We start from the raw sequence: 19848 nt of genomic DNA, 5'->3' as shown, positions 1-19848 counted from the left end.
CTGCATTTTTTACACAACCCTGGCCCCATAGAAGTGAATGGGGCTTCAGTGAAAAACGCATTGCATCCGGAAGCAAGTGCGGATGCAATGCGTTTTTCACTGATGGTTGCTAAGAGATGTTGTTTGTAAACCTTCAGTATTTTATCACGCACGTGAAAAATGCATTGCACTCGCGCGGAAAAAAATTAACAACTGAACGCAATTGCAGACAAAACTGACTGAACTTGCTTGCAAAATAGTGTGCGTTTCACTGAATGCCTCCGGACCTAATCCGTCACGCTTGTGTGAAAGAGGCCTAAGGGAAAGAGAACAGACATCCACACAAGGTTTAGAACCATTTTCAAGGTCGTGCACCGGATTACGATAATAAGATATTGCTTGTTTATGACATTAAGACTTTACTGCTTGTCTTAAGAATGAATAGTCTCCAACACCCGCCACTCTTTGAGATAGACTGGCTATCCGGATCTGAGATGTGCACCCTTCAGGCCAGACATTGCAGAAAAGTTTAAAGGGAACAGAATTACATGCCTTTGGTTATTTGGAAAGATTGCACAGTTAACTCATGGAGAGACTTCATAAGGATTACTACCATCATTGCTTCTGCCTATACACAATTATTGGGGAAAATCCTACTCTGTAACTTACCTTATGTCTTTTGCTGCTGTATGAATTACTACTCCCGCTATCTATTCTATTTATGTATTGCAACTACACTGGGCCTGGTCATTATCTCCACCAATCGCTGGCCCTCAATCTACTTGTCTCCTGCCTTGCACCAGGCCATCCACCATCAACAGCACCCCCAACTATAATCAGACAGAAGCCCCTAGGAAGTCAGGGAGTGCCCTGGGGGAAGGAAAGGTTTGCCCTCAATTCACTGTGCCTGGCCCAGGGAAAGCTGGGGTGAGGACCGTCACTGTGATCTGTGAGTGTTAATACCACCATCACAGCCACTGCCTCTCCTCCCATCCTTGTCTACCCCTCGGGTCACTGCAATGGCACAATGAAGAGAAAAAAAACAATACATTATATGGATGGCACCATAAAGCAGTCCTAAATGAGAAATAAATCTATTGTTTTTAGGATTTATGATGGGAGTGATTACAAGTAACTATTGTCTGTTATGTGAAAGCATTGCTGTACTCATTGAAATTTTTGATTTTAGACTTCCTACTGAGTTACATAAGGCATAAAAATATGTGAAGATGAACTGCAACTCAAATCAAATAAAATATGTTCATACAAGCCAGTCTTATATTTATATAGATGTATAAAGACAGATTGTCGTAAAAATATATCGAGGCTCTCATCTAACATCTAGGAACAATACATAGCAAATAAAGATGAGCAGAGCCTTGATGTGCCTTTTAGACCAACCTGATTTACAGGCTTTCTTTCCAGAATAAATCAACAGAAAAGAGCAGAATATTACAGTCTTTAGAGAAGAAAAAGATGATGAGTGGAGGTTGGAAGATTGTAGGAAGAATCAATAAATGCCACGGGATGGACTGCCGCCAGATTCACACTAAAGCATCAAAATAGACAATATACATTTGGGTTCAGGAGGCATTTTGTGTGCCTGTTATTGCAGGTGAGTTTTAAGATCAAGTGATGAGGTATATGCACAGGGATAATGCTATATCAGGCCATTATTTGGCTTGTAACCTGCATTATTTAGCAGTTTCCATTCTGCAGGGAACATCTTCAATTTTCAGTTTTCTCTAAGCTCAGCTTGAGAATGAGCAGAGGCTAGCTGCTATCCCTTATCTTTCTGGAGCACATCCTCATAAGCTGCAGCAGTTGGAGGACTGCTGCAGTACTGACCAGTGCTGGTGTGAATCTAGCACTGGGCTGAGACAGTAAAACATATACCAGCCAGCAGCAGTCTGTCTGTTTTTCTTTCTCTCTCTCTCTCTCGCACGCGCTCTCGTTCCTCCTACTTCTTGATGCCCCTCTCCATAGACCATTTTGGGCAGAAGCTATAACCTGACCTCTCAGTACATGGAATTCTGGATTTTATCAGGGAATTGAGAGGGATAAATGCAGAAGGGAGAGGGTAGGGGAAGAAGTGGCTGATAAGTGGAGAAAAAGGCTGTGTTTCTTAAAGGGGTTCTCTTGGAATTATTTAAAATGGTAGCCAGCAACCTGTCCTAGAATATGAGCAGGATTGGTTGCCTGCAATTGTAGAGCTGCCCAGGCGGTTGAGGTGTTGGAGCCTCGCTACAAACTGCAATACTCTATATGGTAATCATGTCATCCTGTCTATCATATGCCCTTATGGCTAAGCAGCCTGACAAGAGAACTCACCAATATGTATACAGGCCAGTACATCAGGAGACGTGGAGGAGGCCATAGGAGGGCAACAACCCAGCAGCAGGACCGCTACCTCCGCCTTTGTGCAAGGAGGAACAGGAGGAGCACTGCCAGAGCCCTGCAAAATGAGCTCCAGCAGGCCACAAATGTGCATGTGTCTGCTCAAACGGTCAGAAACAGACTCCATGAGGGTGATATGAGGGCCCGACGTCCACAGGTGGGAGTTGTGCTTACAGCCCAACACCGTGCAGGACGTTTGGCATTTGCCAGAGAACACCAAGATTGGCAAATTCGTCACTGGCACCCTGTGCTCTTCACAGATGAAGGCAGGTTCACACTGAGCACATGTGACAGACGTGACAGAGTCTGGAGACGCCTTGGAGAACGTTCTGCTGCCTGCAACATCCTCCAGCATGACCGGTTTGGCATTGGGTCAGTAATGGTGTGGGATGGCATTTCTTTGGAGGGCCGCACAGCCCGCCATGTGCTCGCCAGAAGCCCTGGGTTCCTCCTAATGCAAGACAATCCTAGACCTCATGTGGCTGGAGTGTGTCAGCAGTTCCTGCAAGACAAACGCATTGATGCTATGGACTGGCCCGCCCGTTCCCCAGACCTGAATCCAATTGAGCACATCTGGGACATCATGTCTCGCTCTATCCACCAACATCACGTTGCACCACAGACTGTCCAGGAGTTGGCAGATGCTTTAGTCCAGGTCTGGGAGGAGATCCCTCAGGAGACCGTCCGCCACCTCATCAGGAGCATGCACAGGCGTTGTAGGGAGGTCATACAGGCACGTGGAGGCCACACACACTACTGAGCCTCATTTTAACTTGTTTTAAGGACATTACATCAAAGTTGGATCAGCCTGTAGTGTGTTTTTCCACTTTAATTTTGAGTGTGACTCCAAATCCAGACCTCCATGGGTTGAAAAATTTGATTTCCATTTTTAAATTTCTGTGTGATTTTGTTGTCAGCACATTCAACTATGTAAGGAACAAAGTATTTCAGAAGAATATTTAATTAATTCAGATCTAGGATGTGTTATTTTTGTGTTCCCTTTATTTTTTTGAGCAGTGTATATATATATATATATATATATATATATATATATATTTTACACCATCCAAAATCTGAAACAGGGCCTTCCAACTAACAGTAGTTTCTTACAAAAATGGTGCTCTTACGAGCCTCAAGCACAAAGGTCCAGGTGCGACTTTTACCTCAGCAGGCCGTATAGCTAGGTCACTATCCATTGTCTCAAAATACATTACAGTATATAGACATTAGACATAGTGTATGTTTGAAAAACATATGCCAATGTATTTTAATATAGAGTATTGTGTTTTATATAGTGTTAATCAAGTACTATAAATGTACGTTCCAAGCAAAATTCAATAAATATCTAAATATTTTACAATGTACATTAAATAAACTTTGTGACCAATGGCTTACATGCGTAAACCGACCTATACTAGACATTTATAACATGACAAACAGATCTCACCTTGATGACATCTTCGTCTGCTGACTTGCACTCAGTGAACTCAGACACATCTATCACAGAACCATCCTCTTGAACAGCCAGCACCTTCACAGGGATGGACAGCGTCCTTCCTGTCAGGATAGCAGTGTTTAAAAGTTCAGTGTCCTGTGTATGAAGACAAATAAGATAATATCATGAGAATGAAAGACAAGAATAAGATCTTCTCACACTTTTATTTGCCATAGAAATTGTAGAATTTTGCAGGAGTGATGTAAGAATTATAACTCTCAATTTAGTTTTACATGCATTCTACAAGACAAACATTGGCATAGTAGTATGACTTATATTTGCAGGTAGGTAGTATGATCTCTCCGTGTTCATGTTAGGTAAGATCATAGTATTTGAGTAAATACACCAGAAAATAAAATACAAGGGTATCTGTCAGTAGATATGTATCTATGAAACTTGTGCGTTTGGCAGCTGAAGGCATGTGTGTTGGTCCTGTGTTCATGTGTGCCCGCAATGATGTTTTAATATATGCAAATGAACCTCTAGGGCATGAAGGATAACCTCCAGCACTCCAGCTGTAGTGAAACTACAACTCCCAGCATGCTCTATTCCTTTCTATGGAGTTCTGAGAACAGCCAAGCAAGTGTTCATCTTGGGAGTCGTAGTTTTACCACAGATGGAGTGCCAGAGGTTAGCCATCACAGCTCTAGGGGAAATCTGGGCATTGCCGTTACACCTAGAGGACATTGAGAGGATTCTCTTAGGCCTCTTTCACACAAGAGAGTTTTCCACATGTGTGCGATGCGTGAAGTGAACGCATAGCACCCTTACGGAATCCTGACCCATTCATTTCAATGGGTCTGTGTACATGAGCCTTTTTTTTTTTCACGCAGCATGTTCTATATTCTGCGTTTTTCACGCAGCCCTGGCCCCATAGAAGTGAATTGGGCTTTAGTGAAAAACACATTGTAATCCGGTTGTGACCTGGATGCAGTCCGGGTGCAATGCCTTTTTCACGGAGATGTTGTTTGTAAACCTTCCGGTTTTTTTTCACGCGCGTAAAAATACGCATCAAAACGGATTACACCCACGCAGAAAAAACTGAACAACTAAATGCAATCGCAGACAAAACTGATTGAACTTGCATTCAAAATGGTGTGAGTTTCACTAAATGCACCCTGAATGCATCCTGAGCCAATCTGTGTCAATTGTGTAAAAGAGGTCTTACTGTGATATACTGTCAGATAGATCTTGGAAATGATGGGGGTGGCTTTCCCCTAATTAGTGATAAAAGAAAATCAATCCCATTAGACCTAACATAAACACCTGTATCTCACAGCTAGAGTGCGTCTGCAATATCCCAGTCCCAGGTGGTATCTACACATGTTTGGTTTATAATGTTAGTTAATGTTTGCACTGCACACCAGCAGGTGAGGTATGGTATGCTAAACACCCCATTCCTCCCCCTGCTTTTGGCTTGTCCTATTACCTGCCAGGGGAGGGGAATGTTAGAAGTGAGGAAGCATGTCCTATTGCTCCTACTCCAAGGGACCAGAAAACTACATAACTCATCTGTGAGACCTCGACTCCAGAGATCCTTCAAAGACAAAACTACAGATATTCTGCAAAGCTACGGTGTTACAGTTGGCAGAGTAACCAACAACCATTGCAATCCAGCCTTTACTACAGGTCAGGGACTACGGTTCAGACAACCATCACCTTAGAATACATCCAGGTCAGGCCAACTCAAAAAAGCATGCATTACACAGTAGACACCTACAGCCAATACAGCTGCTAGCCAGAAGTTCAGGAGAGAAACATCAGCAAGATAGAAAACTAGATCATCTGTCACTTGGCCAGCTATAATACCTCACCATCTGGGAAGATAAATTGCACTGTATACAACTACTGCTAGATGTACCACCACTTCTATTTTACACTTACAGGGAGTGCAGAATTATTAGGCAGTTTGTATTTTTGAGGATTAATTTTTTTTATTGAACAACAACCATGTTCTCAATGAACCCAAAAAACTCATTAATATCAAAGCTGAATATTTTTGGAAGTAGTTTTTAGTTTGTTTTTAGTTTTAGCTATTTTAGGGGGATATCTGTGTGTGCAGGTGACTATTACTGTGCATAATTATTAGGCAACTTAACAAAAAACAAATATATACCCATTTAAATTATTTATTTTTACCAGTGAAACCAATATAACATCTCAACATTCACAAATATACATTTCTCACATTCAAAAACAAAACAAAAACAAATCAGTGACCAATATAGCCACCTTTCTTTGCAAGGACACTCAAAAGCCTGCCATCCATGGATTCTGTCAGTGTTTTGATCTGTTCACCATCAACATTGCGTGCAGCAGCAACCACAGCCTCCCAGACACTGTTCAGAGAGGTGTACTGTTTTCCCTCCTTGTAAATCTCACATTTGATGATGGACCACAAGTTCTCAATGGGGTTAAGATCAGGTGAACAAGGAGGCCATGTCATTAGATTTTCTTCTTTTATACCCTTTCTTGCCAGCCACGCTGTGGAGTACTTGGACGCGTGTGATGGAGCATTGTCCTGCATGAAAATCATGTTTTTCTTGAAGGATGCAGACTTCTTCCTGTACCACTGCTTGAAGAAGGTGTCTTCCAGAAACTGGCAGTAGGACTGGGAGTTGAGCTTGACTCCATCCTCAACCCGAAAAGGCCCCACAAGCTCATCTTTGATGATACCAGCCCAAACCAGTACTCCACCTCCACCTTGCTGGCGTCTGAGTCGGACTGGAGCTCTCTGCCCTTTACCAATCCAGCCACGGGCCCATCCATCTGGCCCATCAAGACTCACTCTCTTTTCATCAGTCCATAAAACCTTAGAAAAATCAGTCTTGAGATATTTCTTGGCCCAGTCTTGACGTTTCAGCTTGTGTGTCTTGTTCAGTGGTGGTCGTCTTTCAGCCTTTCTTACCTTGGCCATATCTCTGAGTATTGCACACCTTGTGCTTTTGGGCACTCCAGTGATGTTGCAGCTCTGAAATATGGCCAAACTGGTGGCAAGTGGCATCTTGGCAGCTGCACGCTTGACTTTTCTCAGTTCATGGGCAGTTATTTTGCGCCTTGGTTTTTCCACACGCTTCTTGCGACCCTGTTGACTATTTTGAATGAAACGCTTGATTGTTCGATGATCACGCTTCAGAAGCTTTGCAATTTTAAGAGTGCTGCATCCCTCTGCAAGATATCTCACTATTTTTGACTTTTCTGAGCCTGTCAAGTCCTTCTTTTGACCCATTTTGCCAAAGGAAAGGAAGTTGCCTAATAATTATGCACACCTAATATAGGGTGTTGATGTCATTAGACCACACCCCTTCTCATTACAGAGATGCACATCACCTAATATGCTTAATTGGTAGTAGGCTTTCGAGCCTATACAGCTTGGAGTAAGACAACATGCATAAAGAGGATGATGTGGTCAAAATACTAATTTGCCTAATAATTCTGCACGCAGTGTAATAAAGAGAGACTTATTCTTCTACTTCTGGCCTGATTTCTTACACCGCCTTTTCAAGGCACTGATCTCCAGGGAGCAACCGCCTGAGGAAGTGACACGTCATCTCATCAGGGTCACTTCACTCCTATACTCTGCAATTGCTCCTCAGGGGGATTGGTACACTTCCTGTCCAAGAAACTAAAGGCATATAAAGGTGAGTTTACAAGGGACAGACTGAACACCGTTACTGCAGTAAGAGGCAGTGTTGCATGCTGTGCTATTCTTGCCACCGGTGGTGATGGAGGCTCCCAAAAGACACCTTAACATTAAAATGTATGCATAATCTAATCTGAATGTGGTTCCCACTGAGGTTGAGGATAAAGAGGTCCTGTCACCTCTCCTGACATGTCTGATTTAGTAACTACTTCTACAATTCTGGAACATCTATTCTTATGACTTGCGATTTGCAATTACGGACCAGCTGGCTATTTCCAGTTGGAGGTGTGTCTGACACTATCCAATCAGTGCTGTCACTATCAAAGTGTTCAGGAACACCCCTCCCAACTGGTAACAGAATTGTTACTACATAGGGAATGCAAGACATTTCTAATACAGACACGTCAGGAGAGGGGACAAGTCCTCTTTAAGCTGTGTTACTTTCTGTATCTTCATTTACTTTCACTTTTACCCCTATACTGTGACTATTATTACTGTAATATATAACTATATAATTACAATAATAATGCACATGCAAGTCTATTCAAAAATATGTTTATCAAATGTAATTTATTGTTAAGATGGAGACATATAAAAAGCTATATTGAATAAAAATCCCTAAAATAAGAACACATGATGAGGAACAGCTTGAAACTGAAAAACCAAATGTCCTCCAGGAGACAAAAGTTAGGGTGGGTTCACACTAGCGTTAGGGATTCCGTTATGGCTTTCAGTTATAACATGGTTTTAACGGAAAATAACGGAATGCCCAGACAGAATGCAAAATACAAGTCTATGGGCAGAACGGATCCGTCCTTCCGTCTTATGGATTCTGTCATTTTCCATTATAACCATGTTATAACGGAAAGCCATAACGGAATCCCTAACGCTAGTGTGAACCTACCCTTAAAATGATTTAAAAAATCTAAGTCAATGATACGGCAAGACAAAGTTGCACACTGATTTGGTGCCATGGGCTGCTGTCTTGTCACTGTGTGAGTTTGTATGTTCAGTAGAGGGTGCAATTTTACCCTCAAAAGCCAAATGAGGGATATTTAATAGGGATTTACATATTGATGAGCTAATCTTAGGATAGCTCATCAATATCTGATTGGTGGGAGTAGGATTCCCGTCATCCCTGATAAGCTGTTTGAAAAGACCACATTTGGAGGAGCATTTTGCCTGCTTCCTATGATATAGTACCAAGCACAGCACTGTACAGTCGTGGCCAAAAGTTTTGAGAATGACACAAATATTAGTTTTCACAAAGTTTGCTGCTAAACTGCTTTTAGATCTTTGTTTCAGTTGTTTCTGTGATGTAGTGAAATATAATTACACACACTTCATACGTTTCAAAGGCTTTTATCGACAATTACATGACATTTATGCAAAGAGTCAGTATTTGCAGTGTTGGCCCTTCTTTTTCAGGACCTCTGCAATTCGACTGGGCATGCTCTCAATCAACTTCTGGGCCAATTCCTGACTGATAGCAACCCATTCTTTCATAATCACTTCTTGGCGTTTGTCAGAATTAGTGGGTTTTTGTTTGTTCACCCACCTCTTGAGGATTGACCACAAGTTCTCAATCGGATTAAGATCTGGGGAGTTTCCAGGCCATGGACCCAAAATGTCAACGTTTTGGTCCCCGAGCCACTTAGTTATCACTTTTGCCTTATGGCATGGTGCTCCATCGTGCTGGAAAATGCATTGTTCTTCACCAAACTGTTGTTGCATTGTTGGAAGAAGTTGCTGTTGGAGGGTGTTTTGGTACCATTCTTTATTCATGGCTGTGTTTTTGGGCAAAATTGTGAGTGAGCCCACTCCCTTGGATGAGAAGCAACCCCACACATGAATGGTCTCAGGATGCTTTACTGTTGGCATGACACAGGACTGATGGTAGCGCTCACCTTTTCTTCTCCGGACAAGCCTTTTTCCAGATGCCCCAAACAATCGGAAAGAGGTTTCATCGGAGAATATGACTTTGCCCCAGTCTTTAGCAGAAGAAGATCAATCTGTCCGTGATGTTTTTTTTGGAGAGAAGTGGCTTCTTTGCTGCCCTTCTTGACACCAGGCCATCTTCCAAAAGTCTTCGCCTCACTGTGCGTGCAGATGCGCTCACACCTGCCTGAGGCCATTCATGAGCAAGCTCTGCACTGGTGGCACTCCGATCCCGCAGCTGAATCCTCTTTAGGAGACGATCCTAGCGCTTGTTGGACTTTCTTGGACGCCCTGAAGCCTTCTTAACAAGAATTGAACCTCTTTCCTTGAAGTTCTTGATGATCCTATAAATTGTTGATTGAGGTGCAATCTTAGTAGCCACAATATCCTTGCCTGTGAAGCCATTTTTATGCAACGCAATGATGGCTGCACGCGTTTCTTTGCAGGTCACCATGGTTAACAATGGAAGAACAATGATTTCAAGCATCACCCTCCTTTTAACTTGTCAAGTCTGCCATTTTAACCCAATCAGCCTGACATAATGATCTCCAGCCTTGTGCACGTCAACATTATCACCTGAGTTAACAAGACGATTACTGAAATGATCTCAACAGGTCCTTTAATGACAGCAATGAAATGCAGTGGAAAGGTGTTTTTGGGATTAAGTTAATTTTCATGGCAAAGAAGGACTATGCAATTCATCTGATCACTCTTCATAACATTCTGGAGTATATGCAAATTGCTATTATAAAAACTTAAGCAGCAACTTTTCCAATTTCCAATATTTATGTAATTCTCAAAACTTTTGGCCACGACTGTATATTGTATTTCAGCTGGTGACAGATAGACGTCACGTCACAGACTGAGGGCAAGGTCATTGCACTCGTCTGAGCACTGTGGGCCCCTTCCAACAGCTGATCGGAAGGAATGCTGGGAGTCGGACCCCTACTGACATGAGAATAGGTCAATAGGTCATCAAAATGTAAGTTCCAGAAAACCCCTTTAAGGAACTGGAAAACCTCCACTAATGCACCCAATAAAAAAGTTTTAAAATTAAAGCAAGGCGTAAAAATAACTTTCTCCCCGGTATACCCAAGAATCATCAGTTGCAAAACACAGAAAGGTGGCGAGGGACCTAAGTGCTTAAGCCGGTAAAGGAAATTGCTTCTCATCCAAGTAGAAAGGCCTTGGTAGATTGCACAGATATTTACTAACATTACACAAAGCCGCTGCCTCTAGGGGCTAAACGTTCAAACAGACAGAGACTGATTGCCAAAGAATGATTCTAAAACGCTTCATCAGCTATCCACGCTGCAGACATTGTCCCGACCATCAGATTATACAGATCTGCTCTCCTGATGAATTTACAGTGGTTTTACACTAATGATTCCATTAGCACAGCCTCCATTTAGACCCCTGTGTGACGGCTGTATGATTAATTGCTGTAAATGAGCTGCTCTCTCTGCCTCGTTCAGTGTAGGTAGCTATGGATTATGGCCTCTTAATGACGCTGTATACAAGTTGAGGAAGCAACTCTCGTTATGGATGGCTCCTCTGCTTGTAGCTCCTGTGAGATAATATCATTGATAAATGTCTGGAGAGTTTTCCACATTGCTTACTTCACTCTTATCTGTATCATTTGCTGAAAAATGATTTCTAGTGCAGTTTGAAGGCAGAACGTATGAAGAAAAGAGTAAACATCACTTACATAGTTGGCGGCATTGTACAATAATCTCTACGGACACTGTTGTGAAGTCAGCACATCTGATTCTATCAATGCAGCAAAGGGAACACGAATTGCAACTAAACATATTGGGCGCCAGTATAAAAAAGTTACAAAGATTTTTTTTTTTTTGCAAAAAATATGCTGCTTAAAGGGGTTGTGCACCTTTGGAGTTTGCCAAACACCCCCTCTTTGGCAGACCTGGCTCCTGGTGTTGTCTTCTGGCCTTGGCTTCTCCTCTCGGCTCCCAGGATGTAAATTTCCTTTTTAACGCTGCTGAAGCCAAGCCGGTGACCTGCTCCTCTTGCATCATGTCAAATGGTCATGTGACACAAAGTAAACAGGTCACCACTGTGGCCAGTGATTGGCTGCAGTGGCATCAAAGCAGAAGTTTACATACTGCGAGTCAAGCAGAGGCCAAGGCCAGGAAGAGAAGGAGCCACTGCAGGAAAGGAGGTATAAAAATGAGAGAGGGAGAGTTTGCAAAAAGAAACACCCAAAAGGTGCAAAGCTCCTTTAAAATGGTCAAGTAATAGAAGTAGGAAACAGCTGGCACAGCTGAAAGCTCAATATAATGATTATACCGATAGACTTTGTCCGACTCCAGCGCACCTATACGTCTTCATTGCAACACAGTGGTGCATCAACCGAGTAGTCAGCGGCCTGAGGGAGCGTGATTCTGTGAGAAACGGCCGTCGCCGCTAGGCGTGGATCATACACATTCCGCCCCCTCTATCTCTGCTGAAGCTTGCACTCACACCCCGGATGAATAAAGGATTTGTTTTATGAAACTACATGGGTGAGTGCCTCCTTTTTATCTTTGCACCTATATCCTTTAAAATGGTGTTCATTAGAATATTAACTGCCACGTATTTTTTTCTTGGCCACCATGTTTTGTTTTAGTATGGTCCAAAGTAGCACTAAGTGGCCAAGGGATGTACAAACCCTATAGCTGCTATGAGGCCAATGGAGGAGGCCCAGTTCAGGTTGGTGACAACCTCGTGCCCACTGGCAATGTAGGCTGGGTAAGGTGTGATCTTTGCTTTAATTGAATTCTGCTATGGTATCTTTTCTATTATATGCATCCAACAACAGTTCTAAGTTGTAGTACATTGTACAGTACGATGTTTTGTAAAGGGGAAAATGTAGCAAGCAGCACTGGCATTACAACATGGAACACCTCAATTGGTACACACCAAGGGGTAGAACTTGCATGGTATATATAATGCAATGTCCTGTGTCTCCATGAATAATGGGGGAGATTTATCAAACTGTTGTAAAGGCAGTCTTAGTTGCCCATAACAACCAATCAGATTCCACATTTCATTTTCCAAAGGAGCTGTGAAAAATGAAAGGTGGAATCTAATTGGATATGGGCAACTAAGACAGTTCTACTTTTCACCAGTTAAATAAATAAATCTCCCCCAATGTTTGTGGGTGTAGAGCAGTATTTAGAACCACAAAAATCCAAACTTCTATGAATAAAATGAACATCATATAAACCATCCCAGACAACAAACTGACAGCTTAATGGCACCTTTCCTACATATGTCACATTTTGCTCTCTGATCGGTGGTTGTCACTTTTTCATCCTCTCTTTTATTACCTAAGTGGGAATAGCCCTGCATATTGGCTGTCACTTCTACGACAACATCCAAACTGAATTCAATCTAGATTATACGGTAGGAGTTTAGCCTTCAGTCGCAAATGTACTTTATCTTAAAGTGATGTTCTGGTTTGGAGCCACTTTTAAGTTATTTTATGCAATTCCAAAACCACTATTATTATGTTATTATTAGGGTCATATGAATTGGAATTTAGACTTTGTGTCCCCCCAGGTACAGAGACTAATGAATGCATTGACAAACTATGGAAAACACTACAGGAAAACCAGAGGAAAATTCAAAATTGTGCACAAATATTTAATAAGTTATGGCAGTCATTTATGACAGCTCAGTATACTGCTGACAGGGGATGATTTGATGCCTGCCAACAGACAACAGCAATTGCAAGAAATTGGATTCTCAGTAGTCATGAAGGTTATCAGTTCTTTGCCACATTTCTTACAAAGGGATAGGATCTAAATACAAATGAATTCCTAGCTATGTAGTTTCCTCAAAAGATTGTTAGAGAATTCCTGCCTATGTAGTTTCCTCACAAGATTGTTAGAGAATTCCTAGCTACTGTATGTAGTTTCCTCAAAAGAATATTAGAGAATTCCTGCCTATGTAGTTTCCTAAAAAGAATATTAGAGAATTCCTAGTTATGTAGTTTCCTCAAAAGAATATTAGAGAATTCCTAGTTATGTAGTTTCCTCAAAAGATTATTAGAAAATCCCTAGCTATGTAGTTTCCTCAAAAGATTATTATAGAATCCCTAGCTATGTAGTTTCCTCAAAAGATTGTTAGAGAATTCCTAGCTATGTAGTTTCCTCAAAAGATTGTTAGAGAATTCCTAGCTACTGTATGTAGTTTCCTCAAAAGAATATTAGAGAATTCCTGCCTATGTAGTTTCCTCAAAAGAATATTAGAGAATTCCTAGTTATGTAGTTTCCTCAAAAGAATATTAGAGAATTCCTAGTTATGTAGTTTCCTCAAAAGATTATTAGAAAATCCCTAGCTATGTAGTTTCCTCAAAAGATTATTATAGAATCCCTAGCTATGTAGTTTCCTCAAAAGATTGTTAGAGAATTCCTAGCTATGTAGTTTCCTCAAAAGATTGTTAGAGAATCCCTAGCTATGTAGTTTCCTCAAAAGATTATTAGAGAATCCCTAGCTATGTAGTTTCCACAAAAGATTGTTAGAGAATTCCTAGCTATGAAGTTTCCTCACAAGATTGTTAGAGAATTCCTAGCTTTGTAGTTCCCTCAAAAGATTATTAGAGAATTTAGAGATGAGCAAACTTTTGAAAAATTCGATTTGGCAGCTTCGCCGAACTTCATCAAGAATTGCAATTTGTTATGAATTACTTTGTCACAAATTACTTTTCCGGCGCAATGACGGAAAATGGTGATCGCACCGCCCACCCGTCATTTAACCCTTTAGATGCTGTATTCAACACTGATCACGACATCTGAGAATCACATTTAGGGGCTCAGGGGGTTAATCCGGGATTTAAAAATATATATGTATATATTATACTCACCATATCCACTTGATCGCAGAGAGGCCGTCCACTCACATCTTGATTGCATAAAACCCACCTAAGGACCTGTAGGGGGCCATCACCACTGATGACGTCACCATGTGCAGCCACGCGTTGACGTCTTTATGCTCGCCACAGGTACTTTAGCGTGTGTTCTTCAAACAAGACATAAAGGCAGGCCTCTTCGCGATAAAGTGGATGAGGTGAGTATAATTTTTTTTATTTTCAGCCACCATTTTAGGAAAAATCGATTAGTTACCATGAAGTGTGAGGAAATTCAGCAAATCAAATTTTCCCTAAACTTCAGATCGAATTCCGCTTCATATGCTTCGATTCGCTCAACATTAGTTATGTAGTTCCTACACAAGATTAAAAGAGAATTCCTGCCTATGCAGTTCCCCTACATGATTATTAGGGAATGTAGAGCTATGCAGTCCTCCCACAAGATTATTAGGGAAATCCTAGCTATGTAGTTCTCTTCAAAAGATTATTAGCTATGAAGTTCCCTAACAAGAATATGAGAGAACTCCTAGTTATGTAGTTCCCTCACAAGATTGCTAGAGAATTCCTAGCTATGTAGTTTTTTAGATTATCTAGTTTTTTTGATTATTAAAGAAATTCTAGGTAGTTCCCTCACAAGATTATCAGAGAATTTATGGCTATTTAGTTTTATAACATGATCATTAAGCTGATTCTAACCATAACAAAATCCTTGACATTAATACATCATTGGAAGTGCACCAGAGCAGAAGCCACCCTTTGAGGTTGCGCCCTGATTGGTGGACCATGTGCATAGCATATCGGAGGTAAAAAGAAGGCTTTCCTTTGACTGTAGTAGCCCTAGGCCCCATGCATATGACCATATTCATTTTACAGTCCACAAATCGCATATCAACAAAGTACAGATCCTGTCCATGTGTATGTCACCATTTTTTAACCCCTGTACAAATGTCCTATCTTTGCCTGCAAAATGGACAAGAATAGGACATGTTCTATATTTTTTGGGGCTGGCGGACCGTACAAACGGATGTGGACAGCACACAGTTGTGCTGTCTGCATCTTTTGCAGCCCCACTGAAATGAATGGCTCCGCACCCGACCAGATTGGATGCAGACCAAAAATATGGTCGTATGTATGGGGGCTTTACTTTATTTGAATACATAAAAGAGAATATCTGTGGAAATTGTTGATTTGGCATAAAGCTTTACTTTACTGTGAACCTATAATAAACATGTTCATATATTTGAGTCTCTACATTCATAAACTTGTTGATATTGCATATTTCAGTCTGCAACCGTTTCTAATGACCGAATTAAAACCAGCCCACAAGGACTTCAATGTAAAAAACCTCTTCTAGCTGACTGCACTTCTTCCCGATAAAAGGGAGCTGGGACTTTCAAGCCTGACATACAAATTGAAGAACAAGAAATGTTCTAGGCATCTAGTAATACTCTGCTGAATAATACATGTTAATCCAATGTTCATACAGATATGCAGCCATGTCAAGCACTGGCCTCATGCCGGGCTCACTTTAAAACCTTCCTACACTCCCAGTTTGAGCAAGCAGTGGGACTAGTTCTGAAGCCTTTATAGAAACTACCTTCCATATAGCTGAAAACAAGCATTTTATGCAGTACATACAAGAGCCTTTCCCACTGAGGTTGATATTGAAATAAGGAGTATCTGTTTCAGTGATGTGTATCTATTATCATACATTTTACATAGTGCAGGTCTGATAAACTTCTGAATTGACATACTTCATAGGTTTGTTTTACATAAATTCTACTTTCCCTACTTTGTTCAAATCACTAGAGATAGTTTGTAACAATGCTATGAATTTATGAGCTTCTACACCAAATTGCCCATAATAAGCATTCACATTTGCAGAACTATGTAACATGGAGCAGATATGAATGACATTTATAGTACACTATCATGTAAATGGTGGCATTCTACTTAGGGAAAGGACATATAAAATGAATATAACTCATAAAAATCTTCCTAAAAGAACCAGCAGCCAATTAAAGAGCCACTCATTATAAATGTATAAATAAATTCCTCAACAATGGAATTGCAACACCAAGAAGGACAAGCCACAATGTTATGCATAGTGATGAAGTAGCTGGTGTCACTAAGATCTACAGATGATCACATTTTCAAGCACCTAGCTCCAATCTGTGGTATGTGAGAGGGACGTGAAAGCCAGACTGATGGCTGGAAGCTTTTAGCCACATGCAACCTCCAAAATTGGATCAAGTCATGTGGGAAGATTGTGAGATGGCTCCTGTTCATCGACAAGCCAGTTATCACCACTTGTTCTAAACCGAGAGGGACAGAATCCTTAAAGAGGACCTTTCACCAATCCTGACATTGTGAACTAAGTATACAGACATGGAGAGCGGCGCCCGGGGATCTCACTGCACTTACTATTATGACCGAAGATAGCGGCACCCAGGGATAATAGTAACTGCAGTGAGATCCCCGGGCGCCGCTCTCCATGTCTGTATACTTAGTTCATAATGTCAGGATCGGTGAAAGGTCCTCTTTAAACTGAGAGACCTTGGTTTATCACTTCAGCAGATCACTACATGCCTAGCGAAGATGTCAGCACTTTTCAAAGCTACATGTCCCGGTGGCTGGGAGAATAACAATGAATTGGAATGACCGTAAGAGGTGCAGAGAGACAAACCTCTGCACAAATGAATCGCCTGACAAGAAGAATGGCACGTAGTGATGTATTCTATACTGCATTGAAATTGGACATCACATCCCATGCCTAGGGCAACAAACAGTGTCTACACAAACCATTAAAGGTCATTTACCTGACATTGGGCTATGAGCCAGTCGCCCACCTTATGCCACCAGTCTCACAGGCTATCATGGCGCACAGCAAGACAGCAATGGAGGCTGGAATGGAAGTCTATCTTCTTCAGTGATTAGTCATGTTTTTTGTCTGGGATTGGGCAACACCAGGAAGAGGCCTTCACAAGGGAATGTCACACCGGTCCAACTCCCGAGCTTATGGTGTGAGGTTAGGGACGGATTGGCCATAGATTCTACAGAGAAATGTTCCCATGTACTAATACCCAGGGATCTGACTGAGCAATCCTCACAGTTAGCCAGGCAAGTAATGATCTCTCGCACCCAGAGTTAATTAACGCTGGGGGTGTCAAGTTGTTATATACTTGGCTGGAAACCACAGGTGCTCTCTTGATTCCTGAACTTAACTGTATTGCCATCCTGAAGCAACTGCAGTAGGAGGACAGAATATGGCTGTGGGAACTGGCCAACACAGAAAGGCAGCTTCAGAGGAGGTAATTTGTGCTGCTGGGGCATTATTTTGTGTTGCTCTGTGGTTTTTGATTCTGCTGTAGCAGTTTATTGTGCTGCACTGAGTTATTTGGCTCTGCTGGGGTGATATTTTGTGCAACAATATGGTATTGCTGGCCCTGTCTACTTGTGTTGGCCCTGCTTTCTGTCAATTTGGACCAGCCTACAACATGAGGCCACTTTTAGTTCCCAGTCGGCTCCTGTGTGAGGTTGGCATAATGGACCAGGGCCACACCCCTCTAGTCTTCATTTTAGGTATACTAACAGCTCGGCGTTACATTGATTTGGTCTTGGAAGCGGTGGTAATCACCTTTTTTTGTAAGTGTCCCAGAAGCTGTTTTCAAACAGGACAACACCAGGCCATGTGCTTGCTGCTCATGCTACTTTGAACAGCCTGCATGGCCTAAACATGCTGCCATGGCCTGCAGTGTCTCCAGACTTCTCTCCTATCAAGCACATCTAGGACATCATAGGTCTGCAGTTGCAAAGGGAGCTGTCATTGGGTCCAGGTGCATTTAGCATGGTACAACATTTCTCAGACAACCATTAAAGGGATTCTGTCCCCACCATTGAGCGTATATAACTGCTCATATTGCGCTGTAGGTCTCCTAGAGGGCTTTCTAACCATACCTGTATATGTTTTATAAATGTATTTGTGCCCCTCAAAAACTGATTTATAAACATGGTACTGAGCTTGGAAAAGAGCCCAAGGGGCGGTACTTATCATTTGTGGAGCCCAGCCGCGCCCATTCTTAGTGAGCCCTGTTCCTCCCCTAATCTTGTATTCTACTTGATATGCAGACATCACCCTGCACGGCAGTGACATTTCGCACATGCACAACATGATCTAATGTGGGCGCCCGTGCGCTCTGAATTCCTGTGCCGGCCTCAGCCTCAATAACTGAACTGAGCATGTCCTCCAGAATGAAAGTTCCTTCTTGCAGCACTCTTTACTATGATAATCATATTTTCTAATAACCCAATGGACAAGGGTTGTGCTGAATAAACAAGCCCTTTAAGGAGAAATTAAATTACCCCATCTCTGAGCAAAAAGTTGTGCTATATCCCACTGGGCAGTAATCACATCTATCACCAAAGATGATGGCGGAGTAGACAGGCGTCCTGCTGTAACTCTATTGCCCCAGGGCCAGCACCTACGGTATACCACTGTCAGCTCTGATTTACACCTTGACACTCGCCCCCTGCAAGTGAGTGAAAATGTTCTAGTCTCTGTTATCAGTGCAAGAGACGAGCAAAAGCAATCATCTTCTCCATTGATTCTGTAGGAGGTGGATCAGATCTATTTGCTACATTCTGGTATGACAACCTTGATCAGTTGCCACAATTACTGAGCAGATGTTACTATAGGACAGTGTTCTCTATGAACGCTTAACGGCCGTCTTATTGTTATTCCTGCAGAGACTGAGGCTGAAAGCGCATTAGTACTGCTGTGCTTAGTACTTGGAAGAAATAAATGACATATGTGTGATTTTTCAATTCAGCTATTGCTGGGCCAGTTGGTATAACCTCGATCACTTTGTGTGCCATTTGGAAAGCTGTAGTGATATGAAGCAGCACAATTACAAGTAATAAAGGATGAATTATAGCCACATTCACTTCCCATATTGGGACCGCTAATGCAAGACGTTTAAAACCAGGTTAAAAATTGTAGACCAGCAGCATCTCAATGTGTCAGAGAGTGCGTTGATAATGCATAGTGGCCACTGAAGGTCATTCCGAACACTTTAAGTAAGAAAACTGCTGTCAAGCTAAGCCACATTAGTGCTTATGCCTGGAAGCAATTGAAGACAAAGCAAAAACAAGAAGTGGTAGAGCCCCAATGGATACTGTCCCAGATAAGTGAAATTGTTGTTTAGCAAGACGAAAAGTCACCAGAGTTGTACAGTATGTAGAATTATATGCCGCACAAGTTCAATATTAAAGAGTAATATAAATGCTACATACACATTATTGTATCAGTAGGTGTTCAACAACATAAAAGAAAAAGGTCAGGTCACTGCCATGAATGATGAGGAACACAAACTCCAGGAGGAAACGTGGGCAGCACCGTGGCTCAGTGGTTAGCACTGGGGTCCTGGGTTAAAATCCGACCAAGGACAACATCTGCATGGAGTTTGTATGATCTCCCCGTGCTTGTGTGGGTTTCCTCCGGGTACTCTGGTTTCCTCCCACACTCCA

At 41.9% G+C, this 19848-nt stretch overlaps 1 protein-coding gene across 1 annotated transcript in view; it reads right to left on the bottom strand.

Annotated features, from left to right (window-relative positions):
• Positions 1–19848, bottom strand: part of TMEM132B (transmembrane protein 132B) — a 695177-nt gene that overhangs the window by 77023 nt on the left and 598306 nt on the right. Inside the window, exon 5 of the mRNA XM_040416233.1 lies at positions 3824–3967. Within this exon, the coding sequence (XP_040272167.1) occupies positions 3824–3967 (144 nt within the window). The remainder of the gene's footprint in view (positions 1–3823; positions 3968–19848) is intronic.

Source organism: Bufo bufo, chromosome 2 (assembly GCF_905171765.1).
Source record: "Bufo bufo chromosome 2, aBufBuf1.1, whole genome shotgun sequence".
In the NCBI taxonomy this organism is placed as follows: domain Eukaryota; kingdom Metazoa; phylum Chordata; class Amphibia; order Anura; family Bufonidae; genus Bufo; species Bufo bufo.
Note: the sequence above shows the minus strand (reverse complement) of the source record. Positions and strands in the feature narration are given on the sequence as shown.